This window comes from Lontra canadensis, unplaced genomic scaffold, assembly GCF_010015895.1.
Source record: "Lontra canadensis isolate GAN:19392208 unplaced genomic scaffold, GSC_riverotter_1.0 scaffold30, whole genome shotgun sequence".
NCBI classification, from domain to species: domain Eukaryota; kingdom Metazoa; phylum Chordata; class Mammalia; order Carnivora; family Mustelidae; genus Lontra; species Lontra canadensis.
Window position 1 is genome coordinate 12,825,926 of NW_022631024.1, and position 27,495 is coordinate 12,853,420.

General features: G+C 41.0%; 1 protein-coding gene across 9 annotated transcripts in view; it reads left to right on the plus strand.

Annotated features, from left to right (window-relative positions):
- The window catches only part of ZBTB43 (zinc finger and BTB domain containing 43), a 34,361-nt gene extending 7,015 nt beyond the window's left edge, over positions 1 to 27,346 (plus strand). Inside the window, exons 1-3 of one of the 9 annotated variants that reach the window (XM_032865884.1) lie at positions 932 to 956; positions 5,843 to 5,966; positions 22,690 to 27,346. In XM_032865884.1, the coding sequence (XP_032721775.1) occupies positions 22,713 to 24,116 (1,404 nt within the window). In that variant the 5' untranslated portion in view covers positions 932 to 956; positions 5,843 to 5,966; positions 22,690 to 22,712 and the 3' untranslated portion in view covers positions 24,117 to 27,346. Of the gene's footprint in view, positions 1 to 931; positions 957 to 1,713; positions 1,864 to 1,902; positions 2,142 to 2,177; positions 2,240 to 5,842; positions 5,967 to 12,973; positions 12,991 to 22,689 lie in introns of those variants that run through there. The other 8 variants (XM_032865881.1, XM_032865880.1, XM_032865885.1 and 5 more) reach the window with 8 other exon arrangements.
- Positions 27,347 to 27,495: the final 149 nt, after the last annotated feature.

Sequence of the window (27,495 nt, forward strand, 5' to 3'; positions counted from 1 at the left end):
AATTCAGTGCGTTTCTTAAGGATTCTTATCTTTCATCAATTCTGGAAAATTCTCAATCATTATTTGACAATTGCCTTGCTCACATTCACTTTATAATTTCCTAACATAACTGACAAGCCTATGATGAACCTCCTCACCCTTTTCCCTTTCTTTGTCTCTCTGGGATGGTGTTTGGATTATTTTCCTCAAATCTATCTTTTAGTGCACTAATTTCTCTTCAGCTATATCTAATTTGTGCTTAAACCTTCCAATGAGCTACTCGTTTAAGACAGATCTTGGGGCACCTGGGTGGCTCAGTCAGTTAAGTCAGTTAGTCAAGTCAGTTAAGTCAGTCTCGGCTCAGGTCATGATCTCAGGAAATAACCTCCAGCAGATTCCGCTCTGTGCACACAGCCTAATGCGGGGATTGATTCCCACCCCTCTCCTTCTGCTCCTACCCTATTTGTGCTGGCTCTCTCAATCTAAAATAAATAAATAAAATCTTTCTAAAGAAGAAAACAGATCTGCTTCTGCTACTTGATTTCTCTGCTTATTTCCTTATGGGTTTTGTGGTTCTTGATTGTGAGATCATATTGATTTGGAAGCCTATCTGTGGGAATTCTTTGAGATCTGGGTTGACAGTGAGTTCTTCCAGATAGGACATATGTGTGTTTCAGCCAAGTACCAGAGGTACTATCAACTCAGACCCATTTTAAATTGAAATGTTCTGCTTGCGGGCTTTTGGACCATGCAAACATTGTGGCAATGTGATGGTCAGACTTTAACCATGCATCCATTAGAGGTAAAATGCACTGCCTCTCTACCTAGAGCCAAGACAGAGACAACTTTCCTTGCTGCCTAGCTCTGCTGGGCAGATTTTTTTTTTTTCTTCTAGTTTATCCTTCCCCTAAATATATATACCCTTTTGGGGTCCCAACCTGATCTTCCAGTTTGGCTCTCATCTTGCCTGGACCTCGGTAAGTGCCCCTACAGCTAGCAGTATCATCATTGTTTACCTACCTCTAGAGATGATTTTCAAAGTATTTATCAGTATAACACACATGCTAACCTATCAGAACAATGCAGACTGTATCTCTGCATAACTTCTGAACATCAACACTATCTAACTTCCTAGGCTTGGGTTTCTGCTTTCTTCCTGGTCTCAGATGATTTTCCTGACTTTCTCACAAGCTTATCTATGTATTGAAAAGGGTGCTTTCAATATTTCTCCTAGCATTTTAACATATTTTGTTGCTGTTATATTTGAAGAGTCTACAATATTGCTAGAAATAATTATGAGTCATTCCTTCTAGCAGCAGTGATGATCTACCTCCCCTGAGATCAAAGAATCTCCACTAGTACCTGAACAAAATGGGGACCCAGCACAGCGCCTGCCACACAGAGGGAACTGTTCCTTTCGTTGTACATTGACTTGAGTATCCACTAGGTGCCAAAGGCACTATGGAGGCAAAAATGAATTTGACACGATCTCTGCTACGCAGCAAGAAAGAGATAAAGTTTGAAATGGGGTTAGGACTTCGTATCAGCTCCCTAATTCCCAGCAGCGCCCTAACAGCCCTCAAACCTAATTGACCTGCGCCAGGTTACACTGCGCCGCAGCCGGCTGCAACGGCGCGCTCTCTGGCCGCCCCGCCCCGAAAGCCAGTCCCGCATGCGCACACCGCTTTCTCTCTGACGCACCCCCGGAAGCACTGGCGTTTCGGGGGCGGAACCGGGAAGCGTTTCCGGGGGCGGGAGGCGCAGGCTGAGGCGGTCGCGGCGGCGACGGCTTGAACGGGCCTGACGCCGGTGGCGGAAAGTGTCCGGCGGCCGGGTTATGTGAGCGCGGAGCCGTTAGCAGGTACTGCGGAGTCGGGACAACAGGTAGCGAGAGGGCAGGGAGGGAAGCCGGAGAGGTTTAAGGGCTTCTCTGCAGGTCCCGGCGCGCGCGCGCCGCTGGCCCGGCAGGCCCGTTCCGCAGACCGGGACGCTTCAGCCGCGCTCTGGCGGTTGGAGTCCCGGCAGCCCGGTCCGACTCCTGTGGTTTCCAGCCAGCCCCGTACGCGGACCGCGACCCCAGGGCCCCCGACGCAGCGTCTCGTCCAAGGTCACCCCGTGGCGGCGGACCTCGGCGGGCCAGAGCGCTTAGAGATCCCGCCCCGGTACGTCCGCCGGCCTTTCGGGGGCGCCGTGTGGGTGCGGCGTGGCGGCCTCGGGCTCGAGCCAAGGCCCAGAGAAGGGCTGCACCCGGACTTTGCTGGTATCTGCCTCTGTTTACTTCTAAGTCGTGTCTCACGTCTGTTGCGGTCTCTGTCACCTGTTGTCACCTGCCCTTTCTGCCTCTCAACTCTGTCCCTGTCAACTTCGTATTTCTCTCCGGTTTATGTCTCTTGAGCGCTCTGGACCTTGTTTTTGTTTCGCTCTCTACTTTGCTTGTGTTTCTTGACCCTTTGTTTCCCTCTCAGTCTTTATTCTCATTCACGGCCTGCCTGTCAGCCCTGCGCTTTGGCCAGATATCTGTGTTTCTGCCAGTTTTGTGTCTTGTTTGTGGTCTCCTAACCGGGTTTGTCTGGGCGGGGCAGGGCAGGCTTGCCCGGACCTCTGAGCCATGCAGTGACTCATGACCCCGTGAAGCTTCCTGCACTGGTGACATTCTCAGCCACTAGACTGCAGTCTGGCCTCAACTCTGACAGGTGTCGCCCAATCTAAGTGTCCGGGTGCAGGAGCTCCTTCTGGCCGGCAAACCCGAGACCATGTCAAGGCCAAAGTAGCTTGATAAACCAGGCCTTTTCCTACCCATGGTTTTTAAGCCTGTACAGCTCCTTACTTCCCTTTGCTCCATCTACTTACCCCAGGATAGCCTCCAGGGCTCTCAGGAGCCAGCTCCTTGAGTTCCAGCTGCTTAACTAGGCCTGTCTACAGGCAAAGGAAAGGTCAGTCTAAGATTCTCTGCCCCTTGGGGCTCATGGAACAGGAGAATTTCTGGGAAGGCTGTTTGCTTAGTTAAGAGATTGTGTCACTGTGCAGTTAAATTATTAAGAAACCTCATAATTTGGGATTTCATTCTTTGCTTTACTAAAGTACTCACTGGAGAAGTAAGCCAGACACAAAAGAACAGTTATCTCATGGGTCCATTTATGTGAGGTATCTAAAATAGGAAAATTCAGAGACAGAAAGTAGAATATAGATTACCAGGGGCTGGCAGAGTAGGGGATGGAGCGTTATTGTTTAACGGATACAGAGGTTTAGTTCGGGGTGATGAAAAAGTTCTGGAAATGGATAGTGGTGATGGTTGCACAACATTGTGAATGTGCTTAATGCCACTAATTGTACACATTAAAATGGTAAATTTTATGTTAAGTATATTTTACCACAATACAGGAAAAAACGAACTGCTCATTAGAGAAGCTTGGAATTAATCAGCTCTTTGAAAATGTGATTTTTATTTCTTTCTTTTCTTTTTTTTTTTTTGAAAATGTGATTTTAAAAATTTATTTTTGGATGTTAGAACATTTAGTCGAACCTACTGTTTGTTGATGCCTGCTCTCATCACAGCTAATGTTCTTAGAAAGGAGTTTGGTTAAAAAAAAAAAAAAAAGTTGGTTAAAATCTTCCCTCAAGTTTTCTACTTGCGGCAGATTCCTGCCCCAGCTCTTCTCCCTCCATGTTCCTTGGATATAAGGCAGAAATCTGCGTACCCATGGGAAATTTGAGCGAGATTTTACTTTTTACATGAAGAAAGCTCTTAGGGTTGGAAAAATAACCCTGTTATTATGATAATGCAAAATTATGTGTCATTTCCTGTGTATGTTCTGATGGGGGAGGCCTTTGTGTTCTGTTCTCTTTTAAGCTCTCAGGTTGCGGGTGTTGTAGTTTATCAAGCCGAATTACTGCTGTATTGAATCCTAGATACCACAGATTGTTTTCTCTACCACCAAAGAAGGAGAAAACACTGCCAATTAAGCTATGACATGTGCTTTTTAATCATTTAGGCTTCTAAAAAATTATTTTTTAAAGATTTTATTTATTTGAGAGAGAGAGAGCAGAAGCAGGGTAAGGGCCAGAGGAAGAGGGAGAAGCAGGTTCCCCGCTGAGCAGGGACTCCAATTCTAGGCTCTCTCCCACCACCCTGAGATGATGACCTTGAGCTGAAGGCAGCTGCTTAACTGACTGAGCCACCCAGGCACCCTAGGCTTATAAAATTCTTATTGAGAAAACATTTTTAGACTTATTTAGATATTTTTAAATGACATCATTCTAAAGCCTAAATAAAAAAGAAAAAGAAGTGAAATAAATTGGTTAAAGTGTTTGTTACAAACTTTTAACATTCCTACCCTTAAATACTTTTCAGTTCAAGTTCAGTCCTTACTTTCCTACAGTGTCCTCCTTTGTATCTTCAGAAATACTGATGAGGCTCTCAGGAATGCTCTATCCTTGTCTCAGGCAGTGACAAACATTAAAATTTCCACTTGGCCATCACATCCTGATGGCAGAAATTTTGAAATATGCCCCTTAAAATCAGTTAAATATACTCTGTATCATTTTCATGAACTTTTCCTTTTTACCTTATTTATATGTACAGTTGCAATAGAAGGATTTTTATCTTATTTGTAACATGTTGAGAACAAAAATTTTCCTTTATTTTGTTGGTCTTCTGTAGCTAATCATTTTCCTGAAACTGAATGCTGTTTCTGCCTTCTGCCTTCCTTGAGTTGAGCTTCTTACCCCAAATGCTAATGAATATGAGAGGGCATTTAAAACCATTTCCTTAGCTATATTGTACTGTAATGGCAGGATGACTGATAAGTGGGGAGTTAGTGGTTAGAACAATACCTTCGCTTTTGAATCTCAGAGTTTACCACAATGGAATGTTTGCCCTGAATTTTAAGTAAAACATTCAGCAGTGGCTGAAAATTAAAGGAAGAATCAAGCCTCATCAAGTAGGTAGCTTATTTTTTTTTTTAATGCTAAAACAGGTTTTACTAAGTTCTTTACCTGAAGTCTTCCAAGTAGAACTTGTAGGGATGCTGATTGGCATGGTCTGAAGACTGAAACGACTTTTCCAAAGGATAGTTTAATTCTGTAAAGTTACATAGACATCGATCAGTGTTGGTTTTCTATTTTTAACCAGTGTACCATGGTGATGTAAGATGTTATTAAAACTGGGTGAGGGATTGAGGGGTGTACAGAACCTTTGGCATTTTTTGGTGACTTTTGTGTGAATCTTAAGATTTTTTCAAAATTAAATTAAAAATACAAAACGGGGGCACCTGGGTGGCTCAGTGTGTTAAGCTTCTGCCTTCAGCTCAGGTCATGATCTCAGGGTCCTGGGATTGAGCCCCACATCAGGTTCTCTGCTCAGCGGGGAGCCTGCTTCTGCCACGGCGCCCCCCGCCCACCTCTCTGCCTGCCTCTGTCTACTTGTGATCTCTGTCAAATAAATAAAATCTTTTAATTAAAAAAAAATAAATACAACACGGGGGTGCCTAGGTGGCTCAGTAGGTTAGGCATCTGCCTTGGGCCTAGCCATGGTCCTGTCCTGGGATCAAGTCCTACACTGGGCTCCTTGCTCAGCAGGCAGCCTGCTTCTCCCTCTCCCTCTGCCTGCTGCTCCCCCTGCTTGTGCTCTTTCTCTGTGTCAAATAAATAAATAAAAATCTTTTAGAAGAATAAATAAACTAAAAAATACAATACAGAAGCAAAGAAGGTACAGAATTGGAAGTTAATATAACCAAAAATACCAGTGTTGATTAGTTTTCTTTCTGCTCCTCACACACCTGTAATATTTATTAGGAAGGTACACAGACACGGTAAATGTCACCTGCATCTCTTGTACATTTTCAACATGATTTTTTTCTTTCAGAAGTCAGTGCGATTTTAACTTGAAGCAAAACTGAGAAATGGGTTTCTCTTCCTCATTCATCCTTACTGCTTTCTGATGGCCATGGCATAAAGAGCTTTTTCCCAGGAATACAGCTTTGCATTAGGTAAGCTATGAACTTACTAAAAAGACAGGTTTTTTAAATTTTTTACTAAAATAGTTTCTTTTCAGCAAAAATAATGATGTAGTTGTATTTAATTGCTCTAGACCAGAGTTTCTTATACTTCTATTCTGGGGAGGAGCTCTTGTGTATTTTAAGACCAGTCACTGCTTTACATTATTTAACTTCACAGAAACTTCTCTGCCGAGTGACTTTTTTTAACTTAGAAAAATAATAGATTTAAATTAAACTGTTTTGAATCCTGACCTACCCCTTCTGAGATATATGATGTGGGACAGGTCTTTTAACCTTCCTGAGCTTCAGTTTACTCATTTTTAAAATTAGTATGAGGATTCAGGGATATTACAAGAGCCCAGGTTTCCCTAGTCTGTTTTGTGAACTGTAAAGCATTTGGCTAATACAAAGAATTTTGGTGGGCATGGGGTCTTGGTATTTTTATACATTTGCGCCAGTCTTTAGATTTACTGAAGTCGTATTTACTGTATTTAAATGTGCTCCCTACAGTAAGCATGCAGATTACCCTCTGATCTGATTATGAAATCTCTGGAGGGCTTCAGGACTGATGGGTCTGCTTCCCTATTATATTGCTGTCTGTGTTTTCAGACTTGTAGTTGTGTTTAAATAATGTATAAAACTTGACATACTATTCTTTAGCTGTATAATTAATACAGGCTACTGTTAAACTCATCAAAGTTGGAAGATATCTTGAAGATCACCTAGAGCTCGGTGATTCTTCAATATTTCCCAGTTTTTCCCAGCTTTTAAAAAAGCCAGAGAGGGGCGCCTGGGTGGCTCAGTGGGTTAAAGCCTCTGCCTTTGGCTCAGGTCATGGTCCCAGGGTCCTGGGATCGAGCCCTATGACCCCCGCATAGGGCTCTCTGCTCAACAGGGAGCCTGCTTCCCTTCCTCTCTCTGCCTGCCTCTCTGCCTACTTGTGATCTCTGTCTGTCAAATAAATAAATAAAATCTTTAAAAAAAGAAAAAAAAAGAAAAGAAAAAAAAAAGTCAGAGAGCCTCCGTGAACTATGGAGGGAGTGAGTGGGGATAGATTGGGTTACTATTGGGTTATTGTTGTCATTGTTTTAAAACTTAACTATGTGCAAGATAAATAAAATTGCTAGTACATCATTAAGTCTGAGGATTGTAAATAATTTGCTCTGGAGTTTAGGAATGTGTGGTATATTATAGATTATTTCCATTTATTTGTGAAAATAATATTCACCTTTACCTTTCATACTGTCATCAGGCTATACTGGGCTTGAGCAAGTGTTTTGAACCCAATTTCGCCACCCACTAGTTATATGACCTTAAGCAGGTGGTGTACCTCTTTGTCTGTTTCATATTCTATACAATAGGAATAAAAAATACCTATCCAGTGGGTTATTTTGAGGACTAAGATAAAATATTTACAGTCCTTTTGTACAGATTTTGGTACAATGCACACATTTAATGATTAGTAGATGCTGTTGTTATCTCTATAATTAGATTTTCCCTAGTTACCCAGTTTGGAAACTTTGTTGTCAGTAACTAGTTTACCTTGCATTACTTTATTTTTCAGACTGCTTTATTAAGATATAATTCATGTGCAAGTAAAAGTTTTTTAGTATATTTAGTGGGTTAGTATATTCAGATAGCCATCACCACAATCTAATTTGAAGATTTTTATCCCCCACCCCGACCCAGGCCAAAAACCCCAATTGGCAGTCAGTCACTACCCTTTCCTTTCCCCATAGTTTCTGGCAGCCACTGATTCACTTTTTGTCTATAAATCTTTCTGTTCTGGACATTTCTTATAAATGGAATCATACAAGATGTGGCCTTTTGTATCTAACTTCTTTCACTTAGCATCATGTTTTCAAAGTTCAGCCACATGTTATCACATCCGTCAGCGCTTCATTCTTTTTTATTGCCAAAAGAATGGCATAATAGAAGAATACTTATATAGGGGCACCTGGGTGGCTCAGTGGGTTAAAGCCTCTGCCTTCCGCTCGGGTCATGATCCCAGGGTGCTGGGATCGAGCCCCGCATTGGGCTCTCTGCTCAGCGGGGAGCCTGCTTCCCCCTCTCTCTCTGCCTGCCTCTCTGCCTACTTGTGATCTCTGTCTGTCAAATAAGTAAGTAAAATATTTAAAAAAAGAAAACTTACATAGTAAAAAGGAATATTCATTGTATGGATAGACCACCTTCTGTTTATTCAGTCAGCAGATGAGGACCTTTGGGTTTTTTCCACTTTTTTCCATGATAGATATTGCTATTGTGGATATTTGTGTGGATATCCTATCATATGTTTTCAGTCCTCTTGGGTATAGACCTATGAGTAGAATTGTTGAGTTACATGGTAGCTCTGTGTTTAACCCACGGGGGGTTGCCAAACTGTTTTCCAAAGTGGCTGCACCACTTTATATTCACACGAGCAATATATAATGGTTCTCATCCTTCCACATCTATGTCAGTAATTGTTTTTGTCTGTTTTACTTATCATAGCCATCTGAATGGTTATCTGTCCTTGTGGTTTGAATTTGCCTTTCCCTAGTGAATAACGATACTGTGCATTTTTTGTGTGCTCGTTTGTATATCTTCTTTGGAGAAAAGTCTGTTCAAATGCTTTGCCCATTTTTCAGTTGTCTGCTATTAAATTTTAAGACTCCTTCAGATATCCTGGATACAGATCACTTAACAGTTATGTGATTTGCGTATATTTTCTCCCATGTTGGAGGTCACCTGTCCACTCCCCGGATGGGATCGTCTGTGTCTCGCGCTACCCCTTGCGTCTTCCTGCAGAGCAGTTCGGTCACTCCTGCCGGTTGTACCTCTCTGTCCTCCATGGTCACCGTTCCCTTCATTGCCTCAAACCTTGACGACATTTGCTGAAATCTTTTCTTCCAAGATTTTAGTCATGTATTTGAGAGAGAGAGAGTAAGCGAGAGCTGCGTGAGGGGCAGAGGAAGAAGCAGACTCCCCGCGGAGCAGGGAGCCCTACATGGGGCTCCATCCCTGAATTCTGGGATCGTAAATGGAGCCAAAGGCAGATGCTTAACTGACTAAGCCACCCAGGCGCCCTTGCTGAAATCTCATAATTACTCCTGTACTTCTTTGACTTACTCCTGCTTTTAAGTGCATCAGCAGATTGTCTTTGAATCTGCATATCACTGACAAGTTTTCAGTGCTGCCCCCAGTGCCCACATTTAAAGTTCAGACAACGCCTTTAGCAGGGTAGTCCTAGCAGTCCTTCCCACGTGAAGCATAGGAGTGATCTTGAATGAAGAGCTCAGAGAGAGCTTGCAAGCTGGCTTTCTGGTGGTAGTTTTAGCATGGGTGAGGACCTTGCCCTCAGTGGGATGGGAGCAAGAATTCGGTTTCTTCAGAGAGCCATACTCATAGTGCACTTGACCCACAAGAGATTAAAGAAAACAAAGCAGAATGCCATATGATTTATAACTTTTCTTTGTTAATAAGTGAGGCGGGCTCATAGTTTTTTCATATCTAATTTAGATACCAGAGTTTAGGGGCGCCTGGGTGGCTCAGTAGGTTAAAGCCTCTGCCTTTGGCTCAGGTCACGATCCCAGGGTCCTGGGATGGATCCCCACATCGGTTCTCTGCTCAGCAGGGAGCCTGCTTCCTCCTCTCTCTGCCTGCCTCTCTGCCTACTTGTGATCTCTGTCTGTCAAATAAATAAATAAAATCTTTAAAAAAAAGAAAAAGATACCAGAGTTTAAATAAAAGTAGTAGGTTTTCTCCCACTGTTATTCCCTTGCTCCTCTTTCCCCTCTGAAACAGTTTATACAGCATAGGAATTAATTTGCTTTACAAAATTTTCCCATAAATTATTCTAGGCCTGGTGTGCTTTTGGAAATCATTTGAACTATTTCAGAATTGCTACACAGTAATCTGTTCAGACTTTTTTTTCTTCTCAGGTCAGTTCTGATAATTTGTACTTTTCTGTAAAACTTTTTATCCATGAGATTTTGAAATTTAGTGTGGAATTGTCTTCTGTCTTAAAGTTTCTATAATGTTTTTATAGTCCATTTTTTATTCCTAATTTTGTGAATTTGACACTCCAGTTTTAGTTTTTTCATTGTTTTAGAATTAAGAATTTTGTTTAATTTATTGGGTGGGGGTTTTAAGATTTTTTCTTTAATATTTCTTGATTTATTACAGTGTGTAATCACGTGTAATCAGATGTGCTCTGGTGTGTGTGCCCATTTTTTTCCTCTTTTTTATTTTTTGGTAAATGTCCTAAAAAAAATAAAAAAGAAGATGTGTTATTTGTAGACTGTAGAGGTTGTATGTTTCACTTAAATTAGCATTACCGGTGATAACCTGTCTAAGTTTCTACATTCCAGTTATCCTTTGCCTACCTGGTTTAAGAATTAAAAGAGGGAAAATATATTTCTTACTACAGTTATGTTTCTGTCACTCTTGTTTCCTGGAGACTATATTACGTTTACACACAGTTTGCAAGATAACCCTCATTATGAATTATAGAATTCATCAACTAACAATAAACTTGCAAAAAAGCAATAAGAACAATAAGCTCTTGTCCCATTTGATACTTTTTACATTGACTCTTACTTTGATATTAATAATGTTGCCTGGCTTACTGCTGTTTTCATAAACCCATTCTTTTGACTTTGGACCTTTTTGATGGTGAATTCCACTGTCTTTTCTGTATCTGAACAAGTATTTCGCCGTTATTTTGAATGCTATTTTGATTGGGTATAGAATATAGGTTGACAGGTTTTTACTTTTAGTACTTTGAAGACGACTGTCTTGCATTGTCTACAGTCTCCTGACTGACATTGTTTCTGATAGGAGGTTTGCAGCCTTTATTATCCTTGGTTCTCTGTACAGAATGGGTCTTTTTCCCCTCTGGCTGCTTTAAGAGTTTCTTATTACTAGTTTGAAGTGATTTGATTATGGTATAGCTTGGGGAAATTTTCTTTATGCTTCTTGTGCTTAGAATTTGTTGAGGTTCTTAGATGTGTGGGTTTGTTGTATTCATGAAATTTGGAAAGATTTTGACTATTATTTCTTCAAGTAAATTTACCCTCCACCTCTTCTCCTTCAGGGACTCCAATTAGGTGCCTTAAAGTTGTCTCAAGGTTCACTGATACTTCGTTTCCCCTTCCCCTCTCCTTTTTTTTTTGGTCCTCCCCAACCCTCCGCCCCATTTTATTTTAGGTTGTTTCTCTTGCTGTGTTTTCAGGTTCACTGATCTTTTTTCTGCAGTGGTGTTATTCCTTAGTGTTTGCTTATCTGTGTTTTGTTTTTTAAAGAACTTTTTTATTTATTTGACAGAGATAGCAAGAGAGGGAACACAAGCAGGGGGAGAGGAGGGAGAAGCAGGGAGCCTGATGTGGGGTTCAGTCCCAGAACCCTGGAATCATCACCTGAGCCAAAGGCAGACCCTTAACGACTGAGCCACCCAAGCACCCCTGCTTATTTGTGTTTAATCTGTAGAAATTCGATTTGGGTGTGTGTGGTTTTTTGTTTTTGTTTTTTTTTTTTTAATAGCTTCCCTGTTTAAATACAGGAAAGCTATATTTTCTTAAACATATGGAATACAAAATTTTCTACCAGTTATATAAATTTGTCATTTCTGGGTCTGTTTCTGTTGATCACATTTTTTTCTTTCTTTATTATGGTTTATATTTTCCTGCTGCTTTGCATGTCTGGTGATTTTTCATTAGACGGTAGGCATGAGTTTTACTTTCTTGGGCTCTGGATATTTCTGTACTATGTAGATACTCTAAATAGTTTGATCCCTTTGAGGCTTATTTTCAAGATCTGTTTAACAGGACCAAAGCTACATTATGTCTGGGGCTAATTTGCCCCCACTACTGAAGCAAGACTTCTGAATACTCAAGATTTTTCACTCAGAAATTTTCTTTTGTTAAATGTTTTATTTGATTCCTCCTTCTACTCTATTCAATTCTTTGTCTGAAGGACACTAACTAGCCCTACATTGGATCTCTATTCCCTTTTCTCCTGTTCTGTTCTCTTTTTTCTTGCTGTTTTCATAATTTTATTCTCCTCCTGCATTCTGGTAGAAGTTCCCCTAGAGTGCCTTCCACATCACTGATTCCATTTTCTATTGTTGTGGTTCTGCACCTAATCGCCTGTTTACATTTCTGCTCTGTTATTAGTTTCTCTGCATCTGCAAGTCATCGGCTTTTTTTTTTCCATAAATACCATGTTTTCATAAGTTTGTGAAAACAATTTTTTTTTTTTAGATTTTATTTATTTATTTCACAGGCAGGGATCACAAGTAGGGAGAGAGGGGGAAGCAGGCTTCCCACCAAGCAGAGAGCCCGATGTGGGGCTCGATCCCAGGACCCTGGGATCATGACCTGAGCCGAAGGCAGAGGCTTTAACCCACCGAGCCACCCAGGCACCCCTGGAATCAACATTTTGAAAGTGCTGTCTAGGGGCGTCTGGGTGGTTCATTCGGTTAAGTGTCTGCCTTCCACTCAGGTCATGATTCCAGGATCAGCAGGAAGTCTGATTCTCCCTCTGCCTATCCCCCTGCATGTGTGTGTGCACGCGCGCGCCCATGTGCTCTCTTGCTCTTTCTGTCAAATAAATAAATAAAATCTTTTTAAAAAATAAAAATTAAAATGCTATCTAGAGGGGCACCTCAGTGGCTCAGTTGGTTAAGCGTCTGATTCTTGGTCTCAGCTCAGGTCTTGATCTCAGGGTTGTAAATTCAGGCTCCACATTGGGTTCCGTCCTGGACATGGAGCCTACTAAAAATAAAAACTAAATAAAAAATAATAATAATAATGCTATCTAAGCTGTGCTCTTTAGGGGTGCCTGTCGGGCTCAGTCAGTATGGCTAGTGACTCTTGTTCTTGGAGTCTTAAATTCAAGCCCACATTGGGCATAGAGCTTGCTTTAAAAAACAACAACAAAACTGTGCTCTTTGTTTATCCATTAATGTTTTCTTTTTTGTTATTGTAGAATATTGTTATTTACAGACCCCATGTACTTACGGAATGAAACCAATCAGGTGTGGTTTTTTGTTTGGTTGGTTGGGTTTTTTTTTAAAGATTTTATTTATTTATTTGACAGAGAGAGAGAGATCACAAGTTGGCAAAGAGGCAGGCAGAGAGAGAGAGGGAAGCAGGCTCCCTGCTAAGCAGGGAGCCTGATGCTGGCCTGGATCCCAGGACCCTGAGATCATGACCTGAGCTGAAGGCAGAGGCTTAACCCACTGAGCCACCCAGGCACCCTGACGAGTCAGGTTTTTAATTCTTTAATGGGAAACATTCTACTTGGGTCTGAAAATTTTCCATCTTTGTGGGTGGGTTGTTTGTGTTTTGTTTGTTTGTTTTACCATATACACGAATGCTGTTAGAATCATCTCTTAGCTCTTAGTTGAAAGACAGGCTGAATCATCCTGACACCAGGTTAACTTGAATGGCTGGGCCAGAGGCTAGGTCTTAGGTACTCTTAGGAGAGCTTGAGCTCTGTGCATTTTCTTCTGTGTTAGGGAAATTGTTTAAGATTTTATTTGTTTGAGAGAGCACACGCACAGAGAGAAAGTGAGGAGGAGAAGCAGACCTCCTCACTGAGCAGAGAGCCAGACTCGGGGCTGGATCCCAGGACCCCGAGATCGCAACCCAAGCTGAAGGCAAGACACTCAACATGTCTTGGCCCAGCTGGCAAATGTCTCTACCTCCTTCCTGGGGCTACTCCTGAGCCCCACGCTCTCATGTCAAGTTTTTTAAAAAATTTCTGCTGAGACACTGTGCAACCTTTGGTATTCCAGTATATCCAGCTGTGAATGTTGCTAATCTGCAGGACCTGTCCCATAGTCCACTCTGCAGTTTTAGCCATGGATGGACCTTCGAATGAACAGGCATTAGTGTTCTTCTCTCAGGATTGCTGCTACTGTACCAGGATTGTCTGACATAGTAGGTGGAGTTGCAGGAGTAATATGTCTTTTCAGTCTGGCCCCATCTCAACTCTGTCCTTAATTAAAGTTTAACCAGATAACTCTGGTCACTAGTTTCCAGGACTAAGGCCAATTTTTTCATTTTTCCTAGATTATTTTGGTTAGGATATGGTAGATGGGAAGAATTATATACTGCTTTCAAGTCTTCCATCTTAATCTGGTGATACTGAAATTTATTGTGAAAGGACATATGACTGTAGGGTATACCAGGTCCCCTCCTCTGAATTTCTCTTGAGTTTATAATTCTCTTGTGCTTTTATCAGGCTTTTCCTTGAATAACACAGTTGTACGCATTTTTCTTAATCTCCCCTACCAGATTATAAACTCTGTACAGTGAGATTCCTTGATCATTTTAGAAATTCCCCCACAGTACTTTGCATATGGTAGTTCATGGTGGTGTACTTATTTAAGTGTTTATTGCAGTGAGTTAACTTCTATCAAAGTTTTTTTTAAAATTGATACAACAGCTATACTATTAATATAGGTAACAACTGCTTGTGAGCTTATAAATAGGCTTATATAGCAGGAAAACCCAAAGGAGAGGTTCAGGCTTTGCATGTTAGTAAGATCAGGGAATGTGTAGAAATACCACACTCACCCAAAGTTAAGGGGTAGAGGTCAGATGCTTGTATTTTATTTATATTTTTCTAAAGTATTTTATTTTTAACCTCTACACCCAGCATGGGGCTCAAACTCACAACCCCAAGATCAGGAGTCACATTCACATGCTCCACCAGCTAAGCCAGCCAGGCACCCCAGAAGTCAGATACTTTTAAATTTTAAGGACCATTACCACCTTGACATAGTTGAAAATAAAGTTATGTGATTTTTTTTTTTCCTCCCAGGTTTTTTTTTTTTTTTAATGTGTGGTTAAAAAATACATACATCACTCAGTTTACCATTTTAACCATTTTCAAGTGGCGTTAATTACACTCATAATGTTATGCAAACAGCACCACTTTCTAATCCCCCAATTTTTTTCACACAGTTTTTTTCATCACACCAAACAGAAACCATTAAGTAATAACTCCCATTTCTAATTCCCCTAAGCCCATGATAACCTCTAATCAACTTTTTTGTCTCTGAATCTGCCCATTCTAGATATTTCTCATAAGTGGAATTATACAATTGTGTCTTTTTGTGTCTGGCTTCTTTAAGTTAATGTTTAGCACGATTTGGCATGTTTTCCATGTTTATATTGTAGCATGTATCAGAGCTTTATTACTTTTTATATTCTGTATTCTTTTAGGTGTCATTGATTTGTAGTAACGTTAAGTCTCTATTTCCTTATAGATCGTAAGTCTGGTTTTTTCTATTACTGAAAGAAATTAGAGTCACCACCTGTTGTAGATTGGTCTGTTTCTCTATTCAGTTGGGTTTTGTTTTTTTTTTGTTTTTTTTTTTTTGTTTTTTTAAGATTTTATTTATTGGGACACCCGGGTGGCTCAGTTGGTTAAGCAGCTGCCTTCGGCTCAGGTCATGATCCCAACGTCCTGGGATCAAGTCCCACATCGGGCTCCTTGCTCCGCAGGGAGACTGCGTCTCCCTCTGCCACTCTGTCTGCCTGTGCTCTCTCTCTCTCTTTGACAAATAAATAAATAAAATCTTTAAAAAATATATTTTATTTATTTATTTGGCAGACAGAGATCACAAGTAGGCAGAGAGGCAGGCAGAGAGAGAGGAAGGGAAGCAGGCTCCCTACTGAGCAGAGAGCCAGACTTGGGCTTGATCCCAGGACCCTGGGATCATGACCTGAGCCGAAGGCAGGGGCTTTAATCCACTGAGCCACCCAGGTGCCCCTCTCTATTCAGTTTTGTCCATTTTTTGCTTCATATATTTTGTCCCATATATATTTCTCTTGTTGGGTACATAATATGTTTATGGTTGTTATATCATCTTGATAGATTGAACCTTTTATCAGTATATAATGTCCTTTGTTCTTGTAACCTTTTTGATTTAAATTCTATTTTGTCTGATAATAATATAGCCACTCCAACTCTTTTTTGGTTACTCTTTGCATGGAATATCTTTTCTCTCATTTTACATGTCTCTTATAGACAAGATATAAATAAATCATGTTTTTTAATCCATTCTGCCAATCTCCAACTTTTAATGGGGGAGTGTAATCCATTTACATTTAAATACTGATAAGGAAGGATTTACTTCTACCATTTAGCTGTTTTCTATGTATCTTGTATGTTTTTTGTTCCACAATTCCTCCATTACTACCTTTTAAAAACTGTTAAGAACGGGCGCCTGGGTGGCTCAGTCATTAAGCGTCTCCCTTTGGCTTAGGTCATGATCCCAGGGTCCTGGGAGCAAGCCCCACATTGGGCTCCCTGCTCCATCCCTCACTGTGTCTTTCTCTGTCAAGTAAATAAATAAAATCTTAAAAAAAAATACATATATATATATAAATATATATATATAAAACATTTATTTACTCTCCTTTGGTATGCCATTTTGATTCTTTTCTTTCCTTTCCATGTATAGTCTTAGTAATTACATTGAGGTTTACAGTTAACCTCTTAGCAGCAACTTCGTTTGACTAATTCAAACTTAGTTCCTTTTTTTTTTTAAAGAGAGAGCACACAAGTCCACTCGAGTTGGGGGCGGGAAAATGTGGAGAGGGGGAGAGAGAATCTTAAGCACGCCCAGCACCCTAAGATCATGACCTGAGCCGAAATCAGAGTTGGATGCTTAACCAACTGAGCCATCCAGGCACCCCCAAACTTAGTTTCAGTAGTACACACTCTGTTACTTACATATCTATCCCTCCCCCTTCCTGTTATTGTCATGGATTACATTTTCATATGTTGTCTATCGACATAGATTTATAACTATTTTATGCATTTATCTTTTAAAGCATACAGGAAAAAAGGAGTTATAAGTCAAAAGAATAATAACAGCTTTTATGTTTACGTTGCTAATCTTTATCAGTGGTCTTTATTCCTTCATGTGCCTTAGAATTATTACCTAGTATTCTTTTATAGCAGCCTGATGGATCCCTTTTTATCATTTCTGGTAGAAGAGGTCTACTGGTAATGAGTGCCCTTAGCTTTTGTTTATCTGGGACTGTCTTAATTTCTCTTTTATTCAAGAAAGGATAGTTTTGCCAGATAGAAAATTACAAGTTGACAGTTTTTTCTTCTACCACTTTTAATGTCATACCACTGCGTTCTGGCCCTGATGGTCTTTGATGAAAAATTAGCTGTAAATCTAACTAAAGATCCTTTTTTAGGTGATGAGGCACTTCTTTCTTGCTGCTCTCAAGTCCTTTGTCTTCGACTTCCTGCTATTTAACTTCTAGTGTGTCTAATGTGGATCTCTTTGATTTTACTCTACTTGGGAGTTTTTTGAGCTTCTTGGATGTATGGGTTTGTCTTTTATAAAGGGAAGATTTCTACCAATTTTTTTTTAATACTGTTTCTACCTTTTCTTTCTTTGGAGATCCCTATGGTGTGCATGTTGGTACATTTGATGGTGTCCCACAGGTACCTCAGATTGTGCTCATTTCTCTTCATTTTTCTTTCTATCCCTCTGGCTGGATAGTTGGAATTGCTTTGTCCTTGAGTTTGCTCAAGGACATTTTTTTTTGCTGATTTTTGCTGATTTTTTTTCCTTTTGCCTATTTAAATTTGCCATTGAACTCCTCTTGTAAATTTTTATTTCAACTTCTGTTTGTTTCCTATGTCTTTCAAACAAAACACCACAAACTAGATGGCTTAAATAACGGGAATTTGTTTTTTCACAATTCCAGAGGCTAAAAGACCAAGATCATGGTGTTGGTAGATTTGGTTTCTCCTGAGGCCTTTATTCTCGGCTTGCAGATGGCCACTTTTCACTGTATCTTCACATTGTGCACGCCTCACATGTTTCTCTGTGTGTCCAAATATCATTCCTTAAAATAATACTAGTCAGAGTGGATTAGGGTCCATCCTAACAACAACTCAGCATCTCATAGCAATCACGTTCTAGGGTACTTGAGGAGTCAGGGCTTCAACATGAATTTTGAAGGGATATAATGTAGCCCACAACACAGCTATTATTCTTGGCTCCAGAATTTGTTTGGTTCGTTTTTATCATTTCTGTCTCTTTACTGATATTTTTCTCCTGATTTCCTTTAGTTTTTTTTGTCCATAGTGGGGTTTTGGGAGTTTGTCTTTTTTTTTTTTTTTTTTAAGGAATTTGAGCACATACAAGGCAGATGATTTAACAACTTAAGCTAGTAATTCCAATGTCTGAAATTCCTCAGGGATAGTTTCTACTATTCTTTTTCTTATGAATGCACCTGTTTTCCTTTTTCTTTGTATACTTCATAGTTTTTGGTTGAGAGCTGGAACGTTTTATGTATTCTAATATGGTTAACTCTTGAAATCAGATTCTTCCTATCCTATGAGATTTCTTTTGTTACTTGTTGAGGGCTGAAGTAGTTTGTTTGCATGACAGTTTTTCCAAATGATTTTGCAAAGTCTACATCCCTTATTGCATGTAGTCGCTGAAGTTTCTGTTGCTTTATTATATGGTCAGCCTGTGACCTGACAGACTTCCTTAAATACTTGGACTCAGGCCCTGAGGGTGGATGGGCAGGGGGTGTGTTTGTCTTTTCAAAAATCTTACGTTCGAGGGGCGCCTGGGTGGCTCAGTGGGTTAAAGCCTCTGCCTTTGGCTCAGGTCATGATCCCAGGGTTCTGGAATGGAGCCCCGCATGGGGCCCTCTGCTCAGCGGGGAGCCTGCTTCCCTTCCTCTCTCTCTGCCTGCCTCTCTGCCTATTTGTGACCTCTGTCAAATAAATAAATAAAAATCTTTTTTAAAAAATTAAAAAAAAAATCTTACGGTCGGAAAAAAGTTTATGATCGCTGCTGCTGAGGAAGACACTGCTGCTTGAGCGGGCGGAGACAACGCCATGTGGACCCACCGTACTGGCCAGAATGCAAAGCCCAGCTTTTGGAAGATGACATCCTTGTCCTCCCTGGTATGAGCCAGCCACTTCAGGAATGTGGGCCACTGTCCCACAGACTGGCGCGGGGATGAGGAATGGGGTTTATAGTTGCTTTGTGCATACGGCTCTCTTGGTGAGGGTCAGCGCCTCTCCCTTCGGCCAGCATTGTCTTGGTTGCTACAAGTGTCTGATCAGATTCCAGAGTTCTGAAATAATTGATTCTGATTATTCTGCCGCTTACTGGTTGTTTTGGTGGAGGGACTGATCCCTAGAGCTCCCTATTTCACCACTTCCTTTAATATCGCTTATGACCTTTATTTTTGTAGAATGGTTTTTAAAAGTCTTGTTCTCAGTCACTTAAGATTCCACAAAAGATACTTGAAATCTTGAGGAAAAGATTAGTATTCAGTAGTAGTGGTGGGAAAATAGGCTAGACATTTTGGAGGGAAAGGGGCTGGAATCCTAACCTTACTCCTTATGCCGAAACAAACTCTTCGTGTATTAAACATTTAAGTGCTTTTTTAAAAAATGGCACCGGGGAAAAAGACGAATGCTTTTTACTTTTTAAAAATAATCTTGGAGTAGGAAATGCCTTTCTGTGTCTAATACAAAACCCCGGAGCCATAAAAGCAAAGATTGGGTAATTTGTATACATTTCAAAGTTATAAATTTCATTTACAAAAAACTACAAATCAGTAAGATTAATTGCCCAATTTATTTGAGCAAACAATATGACTGATAATTTATAGGAAAAGCAAATGACCGGTAAACATGAACAAAGAATATCATTCTCATTCATAATTAAAGAAATGTTGATCAAAACAACAATGAATTATGGGTTATTCACTTAGGAGATTTGGAAACTTTTTTTCCCCTGGTTTGATAATATCTAGTGTTGTTAAGAGTGTGGAGGAGTAGATCTTGTTGTTCCTTGTTGGTAGGAGTGTGTCTTGGTACAACCTTTCTGGAAAGTGGCTTCGTAATATATATCAGAATGTCAAATCCGCAGCCCTTTGACCCAGCAGTTTCATTGGTAGAAATTATCTTATAGATGTTTCCAAAGATACGCTAAGATAGTTATGCACAGATGTATAATTATATTGTATACATTATAATAGCATTGCTCTTAATTTCAAAAGCCCAGACAATAGAAATTCTATAAGAAGAGAGTTGCTTAAATTAGGATACGTCCATATAGCAGGAGCTATATAGTCATTAAACAGAACTGAATGAGTTCTTTCTGTGCTAATATAGTACATTAGTTCATTTGGGCTACTGTAACAAAATACCATAGACTGGTTGGCTTATAAACAACAGAAATTTATTTCTCAGAATTCTGGAAGCTAAGAAGTCCAGGGTCAAAGCGCTTGCAGATTCTGTGTGTAGAGAGGACCCACTCCCTGGTTCATAGCTAATTCGTCTTTTCCATGTGTCTTCACATGGGCAAAAGGGCAAAGTAGTCTCTGTGTCTCTTTTAGTTTTTTTAACGTTTTTATTAAACTCTACAGTCAGTGTGGGGCTTAAACTCAATTCTACCCTGAGGTTGAGTCACATGCTCCTACCAACTGAGCCAGACAGGTACCCCTGTGTCTCTGTTATAAGAGCAGTAATTCCATTCATGAGGACTCTGCCCTTGGGGCCTCATCACCACCTAAAAACCCTCCTCCAAATGCAGTTGCATTGAGGGAATAGATGTCAACATGAATTTGGGGAGACACAGTCTATACCATGTCAGAAGTTCTCCCAAAATCTATTAAGTGACAAAAGCTAAATGCAGAATAAAATGTAGGTAATGCACCCATTTGGGTAAGGATATTTAAAGGATATATATGATCTGTTCTGATATATGCATATAAGAATTTCTAGAAATATATGAGTTTGTTAATGGTGATTTTCTTTGGGTGGAGGAATAGGAACAAATGGTGAAGAATTTTGTTTGTTTTTTTAAACAAGTTTCTGTAAATGCCTTTACATGTGTATATTATCCCCCCCTTTTTTTAAATAGCTAAAATCCAAATTCTGCAGTGATGTGATCTAGCAGAGAATCTGTATACCCAGATATAGTTCTCAGAATTTCCACACTTTCTAAGTCTTACGTTTACATACTACTTAACTTCTCCTTTTGAAATTACAAATAACCTGAATAGTTTATTTCCTGGTCTATTTTTGCTTTAAATTATCATGAAATGTTTTAAGAGGTATAGCCATAAATTAATATTTCTTTCTAAAAACACTATGTTACCTCTAAAAATTAATAATGAGTAACATGGTATTTTGGCATCTTCTTAGAAGAGGCAGAATGATGTTATAGGGAAAATAGCATAGGCTTTGAAGTCATAGAGACCTACAATCAATCAAATCCCAATTTCGTAAAAATTAGCTCTTATTTTAACCTTGGGAAAGTTACCTGAAATAGCTGAACTTGAGAATATCAGTCTCCACATTTGCAGAGTCATAAAGATTAAGTGAAAAAAAAAGATGTATAGCCCCTGCTATATAGTAATTACTCAAGAAACATTGGTTTCTTTTCTTGGTCTTTCTCCCTATCTCTCGAAGATGACTTTCAATCTCTGGGGGGTTTTTTGTTTGTTTTGTTTTTAATCTCATACTTAGAAAATCTGGCATTTAACAGTGTTTGGATATAGTATTGGAACCAGGTGACAGCGCCAATAAATCTCTCAGGTTTACTGGTTTATTTTAATTTACTGTGGAATTACGGTGTGTGAACAGGATCTCAAACGAAGTTTATCTTATTGATTGTTGCTGCTTGAAATTTTCTCTAATGCTTGACTACCCCACAAAATACATTTACAGTAACAGCACAGGCTATCCTTTATTCTTGGTTTTAGCTTTATCTTTGGATTGAGTTCATTCAGTAACAGGGACAATATTTACTATGCTCTTTGGTCTATAAACAACTTGGAGACCACCAAATGGAAGGAATACCTTGCCTTCCCACTTCATTCTGCTTCACATCAGAAGCTCCTAAAGGGCTCAAACTCTGATGGCCACCAGAGAAACACTGGGGCTTCGGTGAGTTTGCTCCTGTGGTGCTAAAGGATCAAAGGCAAGATTCTTCTGGCCACTTGACCTCCTTTTCCCCTCACTCCCATGCTGGCGTATAGCCTAACGGTCTTGCTGTTACTTACAGTTGCTGAGTTCATTCTTGTCTCAGAAGTTACATAGTTTTTCCTTCTCACAATTCCATCCTTACTTCCTTACCCCAACTTGGCAAATGTGGATCGAATCTGAGATCCCTTAAAAATTTTGTCCTTTGGGGCGCCTGGGTGGCTCAGTGGGTTAAGCCGCTGCCTTCGGCTTGGGTCATGATCTCGGAGTCCTGGGATCGAGCCCCGCATCGGGCTCTCTGCTCAGCAGGGAGCCTGCTTCCTCCTCTCTCTCTGCCTGCCTCTCTGCCTGCTTGTGATCTCTCTATCAAATAAATAAATAAAATCTTTAAAAAAAAAAATTTTGTCCTTTGGATAGGTGCCATGTTCGTTTGAAGTAGAAGTATTTACTCTGTTTTATTTAGGAGATTTGTATAGCTTACAGATCACATCTCTGTGGATTCCCTTCTCTCATTCACAGACATAGGCAAAATTGAGAGTTGTTACCATGAAGGTGGTGGGTGGTTCCTGTTTTTGGCATACTCACACCTGCAAGCCTTGCTCTGGGGGATAGATGCTCCTCCACTGGTGCCCACAGGCAAGGGGACTGGATGGAACTATGGAACTTGTCTTAGTTTTCTTAGTGATCAGTAAGTTCCTCTTTGGGCTAGAATTAGTACTAATTTTTCTTTCTCTTGTAGCAACAAACAAGATTTGTGATGAAATGGAGCCTGGAACAAACTCTTTTCGAGTAGAATTTCCTGATTTTTCCAGCACAATTCTGCAGAAACTGAACCAGCAGCGCCAGCAAGGACAATTATGTGATGTTTCCATTGTTGTCCAAGGCCACATTTTCCGGGCACACAAAGCTGTTCTTGCTGCCAGTTCACCCTACTTTTGTGACCAGGTACTCCTGAAAAACAGCAGGAGAATTGTTTTACCTGATGTGATGAACCCAAGAGTATTCGAGAACATTCTCTTATCTAGTTATACGGGACGTCTAGTCATGCCTGCTCCAGAAATTGTTAGTTACTTAACAGCAGCAAGCTTCCTCCAGATGTGGCATGTGGTAGACAAATGCACTGAGGTTTTAGAGGGAAATCCTACAGTACTCTGTCAGAAGCTAAATCATGGCAGTGACCACCAGTCTCCAAGTAGTAGTAGTTACAATGGCCTGGTAGAGAGCTTTGAGCTGGGCTCTGGGGGCCATGCTGATTTCCCCAAAGCCCAGGAACTAAGGGATGGAGAGAATGAAGAGGAGAGCACCAAAGACGAGCTGTCATCTCAGCTCACTGAGCAGGAATACCTTCCCAGCAACTCGTCCACAGAGCATGACCGGCTGAGCACGGAAATGGCGAGCCAGGATGGGGAGGAGGGGGCCAGCGACAGTGCCGAGTTCCACTACACCCGGCCCATGTACAGCAAGCCCAGCATAATGGCTCACAAACGCTGGATCCACGTGAAGCCCGAGCGCTTTGAACAGGCATGTGAGGGCATGGATGTGCACGCAACCTACGACGAGCACCAGGTCACGGAGTCCATCAATACCATGCAGACGGAGCACTCGGTCCAGCCTTCGGGAGTAGAGGAGGACTTTCACATTGGGGAGAAAAAAGTGGAAGCGGAGTTTGACGAACAGGCTGATGAAAGCAATTATGACGAGCAGGTGGATTTCTATGGCTCCTCCATGGAAGAGTTTTCCGGAGAGAGGTCAGATGGGAATCTCATTGGGCACAGACAGGAGGCTGCCCTAGCGTCAGGCTACAGTGAGAATATCGAAATGGTAACAGGGATTAAAGAAGAAGCTTCCCATTTAGGATTCTCAGCCACCGACAAGCTGTATCCTTGTCAGTGTGGGAAAAGTTTCACTCACAAGAGTCAGAGAGATCGACACATGAGCATGCACCTCGGTCTTCGGCCTTATGGCTGTGGTGTCTGTGGTAAGAAATTCAAAATGAAGCATCATCTCGTGGGCCACATGAAAATTCATACAGGCATCAAGCCGTATGAGTGTAATATCTGTGCAAAGAGATTTATGTGGAGGGACAGTTTCCACAGGCATGTGACTTCTTGTACCAAGTCCTACGAAGCTGCAAAGGCTGAGCAGAATACGACTGAGGCTAACTAAAAATAGGATCTGGCCCTTGAGTGGCAGGCACAAAAATAAACTATGGTAATTATGCAAATCTGGGCACAGATGATGCGTGCTACTTGCTATTATGAGAGAAGCTTAAAAAAAAATGGAAGATATTTCTGAAAGACCAGCTCTAAGTAGGCCAATTTAAAAATCTAATTCCTCAAATTTGTATGTTCCTGTCCAGGCCTGGAGTGGGTAACGGGGAGAAGTTAACCCACCTCCCAGCTGGCGAGGTAAAACTTCAGGCCCGTTGTTGTGATTGAGGCAGGTGGACTTGGTGATAGAGACACCTGCACTTGGAACTGGACTCCAGCCTACCAGTTCTGTTTCAGGTGGCAGCCGATTTTGATCACTTATTACAAGGTCATGTTGGAATTTTATTTAGCTCTCACCGTAGATAACTTAGGTAACGTGGATTTGTTTTGGTAGCCGCCTCACTGAGTGAAATGCTACTTAATGTAAAAGCTACAGATAATGTGATTCCTAGGATGCAAAAGTGATTAACAGAGCCCTCTTCTCTGGTTTTATTCTCTCTAAAGGGTATTTTAACTATGGAGATGCTAAGAGGGTGACGTTCTAAGTATGAAACAACGTACGGTACAAGCTTCAATTTCTGTTAAGATGCCACTCTCACAATGTGTTTCAGACTCTTGATAAGGCAAAGTTTTGTATTTTAGTACTAACATTTAGTTTGGACAATTGTATCTAATTGTAATTCTCTAGGGTGCCAGAGATAGGTATTTCTAATTGGTTTGCTGTCCCAAATCCTGTTTAATTATAGCATCCACACAGTGGGATCTGCTCTGCGGCTAGTAGGCGTCTAGCCTGCTTTGACTCTGACCGTGGTACCATTGGCTGCTGAGCCATTTCTCTCTCAGATTATGATGCTTCCTGAGGAGGTCAGTTAGTGACCACAGTTAGTGGGAATGAGCCAGAAGTCATGGCTGAGAGTTCCCTGTGCGTGGAAGCTTATGGAGGGCTACAGTGACACTCCCAGCTATCAGCAAGGGTTGCTGAGTAGCAGACTTTTGGGCGGCAGAGAAAAATAAGCAAGAGGAGTCTTGAAAATACACTGGTGGGGGAGGTAGTCTTAGAGGGGCACACTGAGCTAATGCTGCCATTCTTTAGGAGTGCTGGAAGGTGTTTTCAAAGGGGGAAAGAAGGAATCCTAATTTTAGAAGGTAGTCTCCAGATTCATGTTCCCAAATTCTAGGTAAAGCTGCATAAACTTACAGGTCCACATAGCTGCGCGCGCCAGAAGCCGGAAGAAAAGCTGCTGTTCTTGGACCTTTCCTGCAGCTCGGGCAGATGTTTTAGGTTAAAAAGGAAGCCTCCGTTCAGAATGCTTTCAGGCTATGTCAGACACCTGAAGGCCTCTCCAGGGTAGGACAGGGTGCTACGATTATGTCAGCTCTCCCACAAATTACTGGTCTTTTACTTCTAAGTGGAAACTTTTTTCCTTAAAATAAAAATAACTTTTCCTGGATTTGAGGTAAAATTTTGTTTTAAAATTTTGGCTTTGCTCTGATATGGTACACATTGCTGGCAATGGCCTCCCGTCCTCAAGCTCCAACCACAAAGGCATTGACTTGTTGAACGTCTGTGTCTGGAAAGGGGAAAGGAAGTACTTATCTACCAGTTAACTCTTGTAATCAACATTACAAAACAGGGATCTGTTCATTAACACTGTATCATTCTCGATATATAAAAAGCACTTTGTATTTAAAACTTTATTATAAATATATATATTGATTTTTTTAACGTAGAAACTAGATATTACCTCTTGGTTGTTTGCCACATTAATATTCTCTTTGTGTCAAAACTTCACGGTTACAGTCCTTTCTCTGCATACCTGACAGATGTGTGTAGAGGTGACTGTGCCAGCAGAGTTCAATTGCTCCTTCTCTTTTTTTTTTTTTTCCGTGTTAGAAGCCAGTGGGTTTTAGGGATGATCCTAGCCATTATGTGTGAGAAGAAATTGGTTTTTTTATTCCTACTGATTTTAGTACCAAGGCAGTGAAGCCATTTTGTTCTGCCAAAAGCTGATCACCCTCTCCCGTGGTGTTAGCAGATCATTTTCTAATGATTTGGAAGGTTTGGTGTGCTGTTTCCCATTAAAGATTGTATTCAAATGAGCATTGGGGCATTTTGGGAGAAGAGTCTGAAAGGTAAAATAAAAATATTCCAGAAAAATCATGGTTCTTCAGTTATGCTGAAATTAGCACAGCACCTTTGTTACGAGTAATGTTAAAGAACTCTCGTTCAGCCAGGAGTGGTGGGCAGCCCTTGGGTGACAATTTGGGAAGTAGTCAGTTGTGCTGGGACTTATCTCATGTGTGGTGAAGAAAGGTGTCTTTTATTGAAATCCTTAGATGTACATCAGCTAAGTATAGAATTTAAAGTGTAAGTTCCTCACATCTGCTGTTTTAAGTTGTTTATGGTAGTTGGGGTTTCCTTTAAAATTCGGGTTGCTAGTTGGGTCAGCCAGACCCTGCAAGGTGGTTGGGCATCTGAAATGCTGGCCATGTTCAGAGAGGTGGGGGAAAGAGGTTGCCTTAGTTTGGATAGTGAAAGCGAATTTTTATAAACTTTGCTTTATAGGATTAGGAGATCGTACTGGATTACTACCTTTTTTCTCCTACCCACTCTGGGTTGGATAGTCTCTCTCCGTAGCCTCAGTACAGCTTTAGAAAATCTTTATCCTTCCAAATGAGTTTGGATAGTTGTGGGTAACATTTTCCAAACAGTCTTTCAGGGATCGTGTTAATGGCCTACAACCAAGTATTTGTCCCCTACTTTGAGTCTTAACTGTGGTTCTTCTCCAATCCCAGTGGGAAAGGGCTTCAAGGCACCACCCGTGGTATTTAATATGAGTATTTATGCCATGCCTTTAATTTTAGATCTACACATTACAGCAATCCACTTGGTCAAGTAGGGATCACTGTCTAAGGAAAGACTGGTGTAGCCTTTCCTCGAGTGTGTTGAGGGTTACCCTCAGGCTCTCCCGGGCCCCAGCCTGTTGATTCTGTTTTCTAGATCTCACCTTCCTCTAATCCCTTCTGCAGGCCACGACTTTCAAAGAGTGCCCAAAAGGGTCTTCTCCATTCTCGTGGCCGTTTGCTGAGCTAAACTGACCCGGCGCTGGCTTCTGGCTGTTTGGGAGAGCTGCTTGGTCTCAGTGACCTCTTCCTGTGGAGGCACCAGGTGGGCGCATCCGCATACTGCTGACCAAGTGACATGGGGGCGGAGCAGAAGGGGCCCGGTTTGTCCTGGGGACAGGGATTTGCCGCAGCCTGCTGCGTGAGGGTGGGGGGGCTCCACAGGTGTTTGTCTTTATGAAGGTCTCATTTAGGGACTCTGGAAACCATGC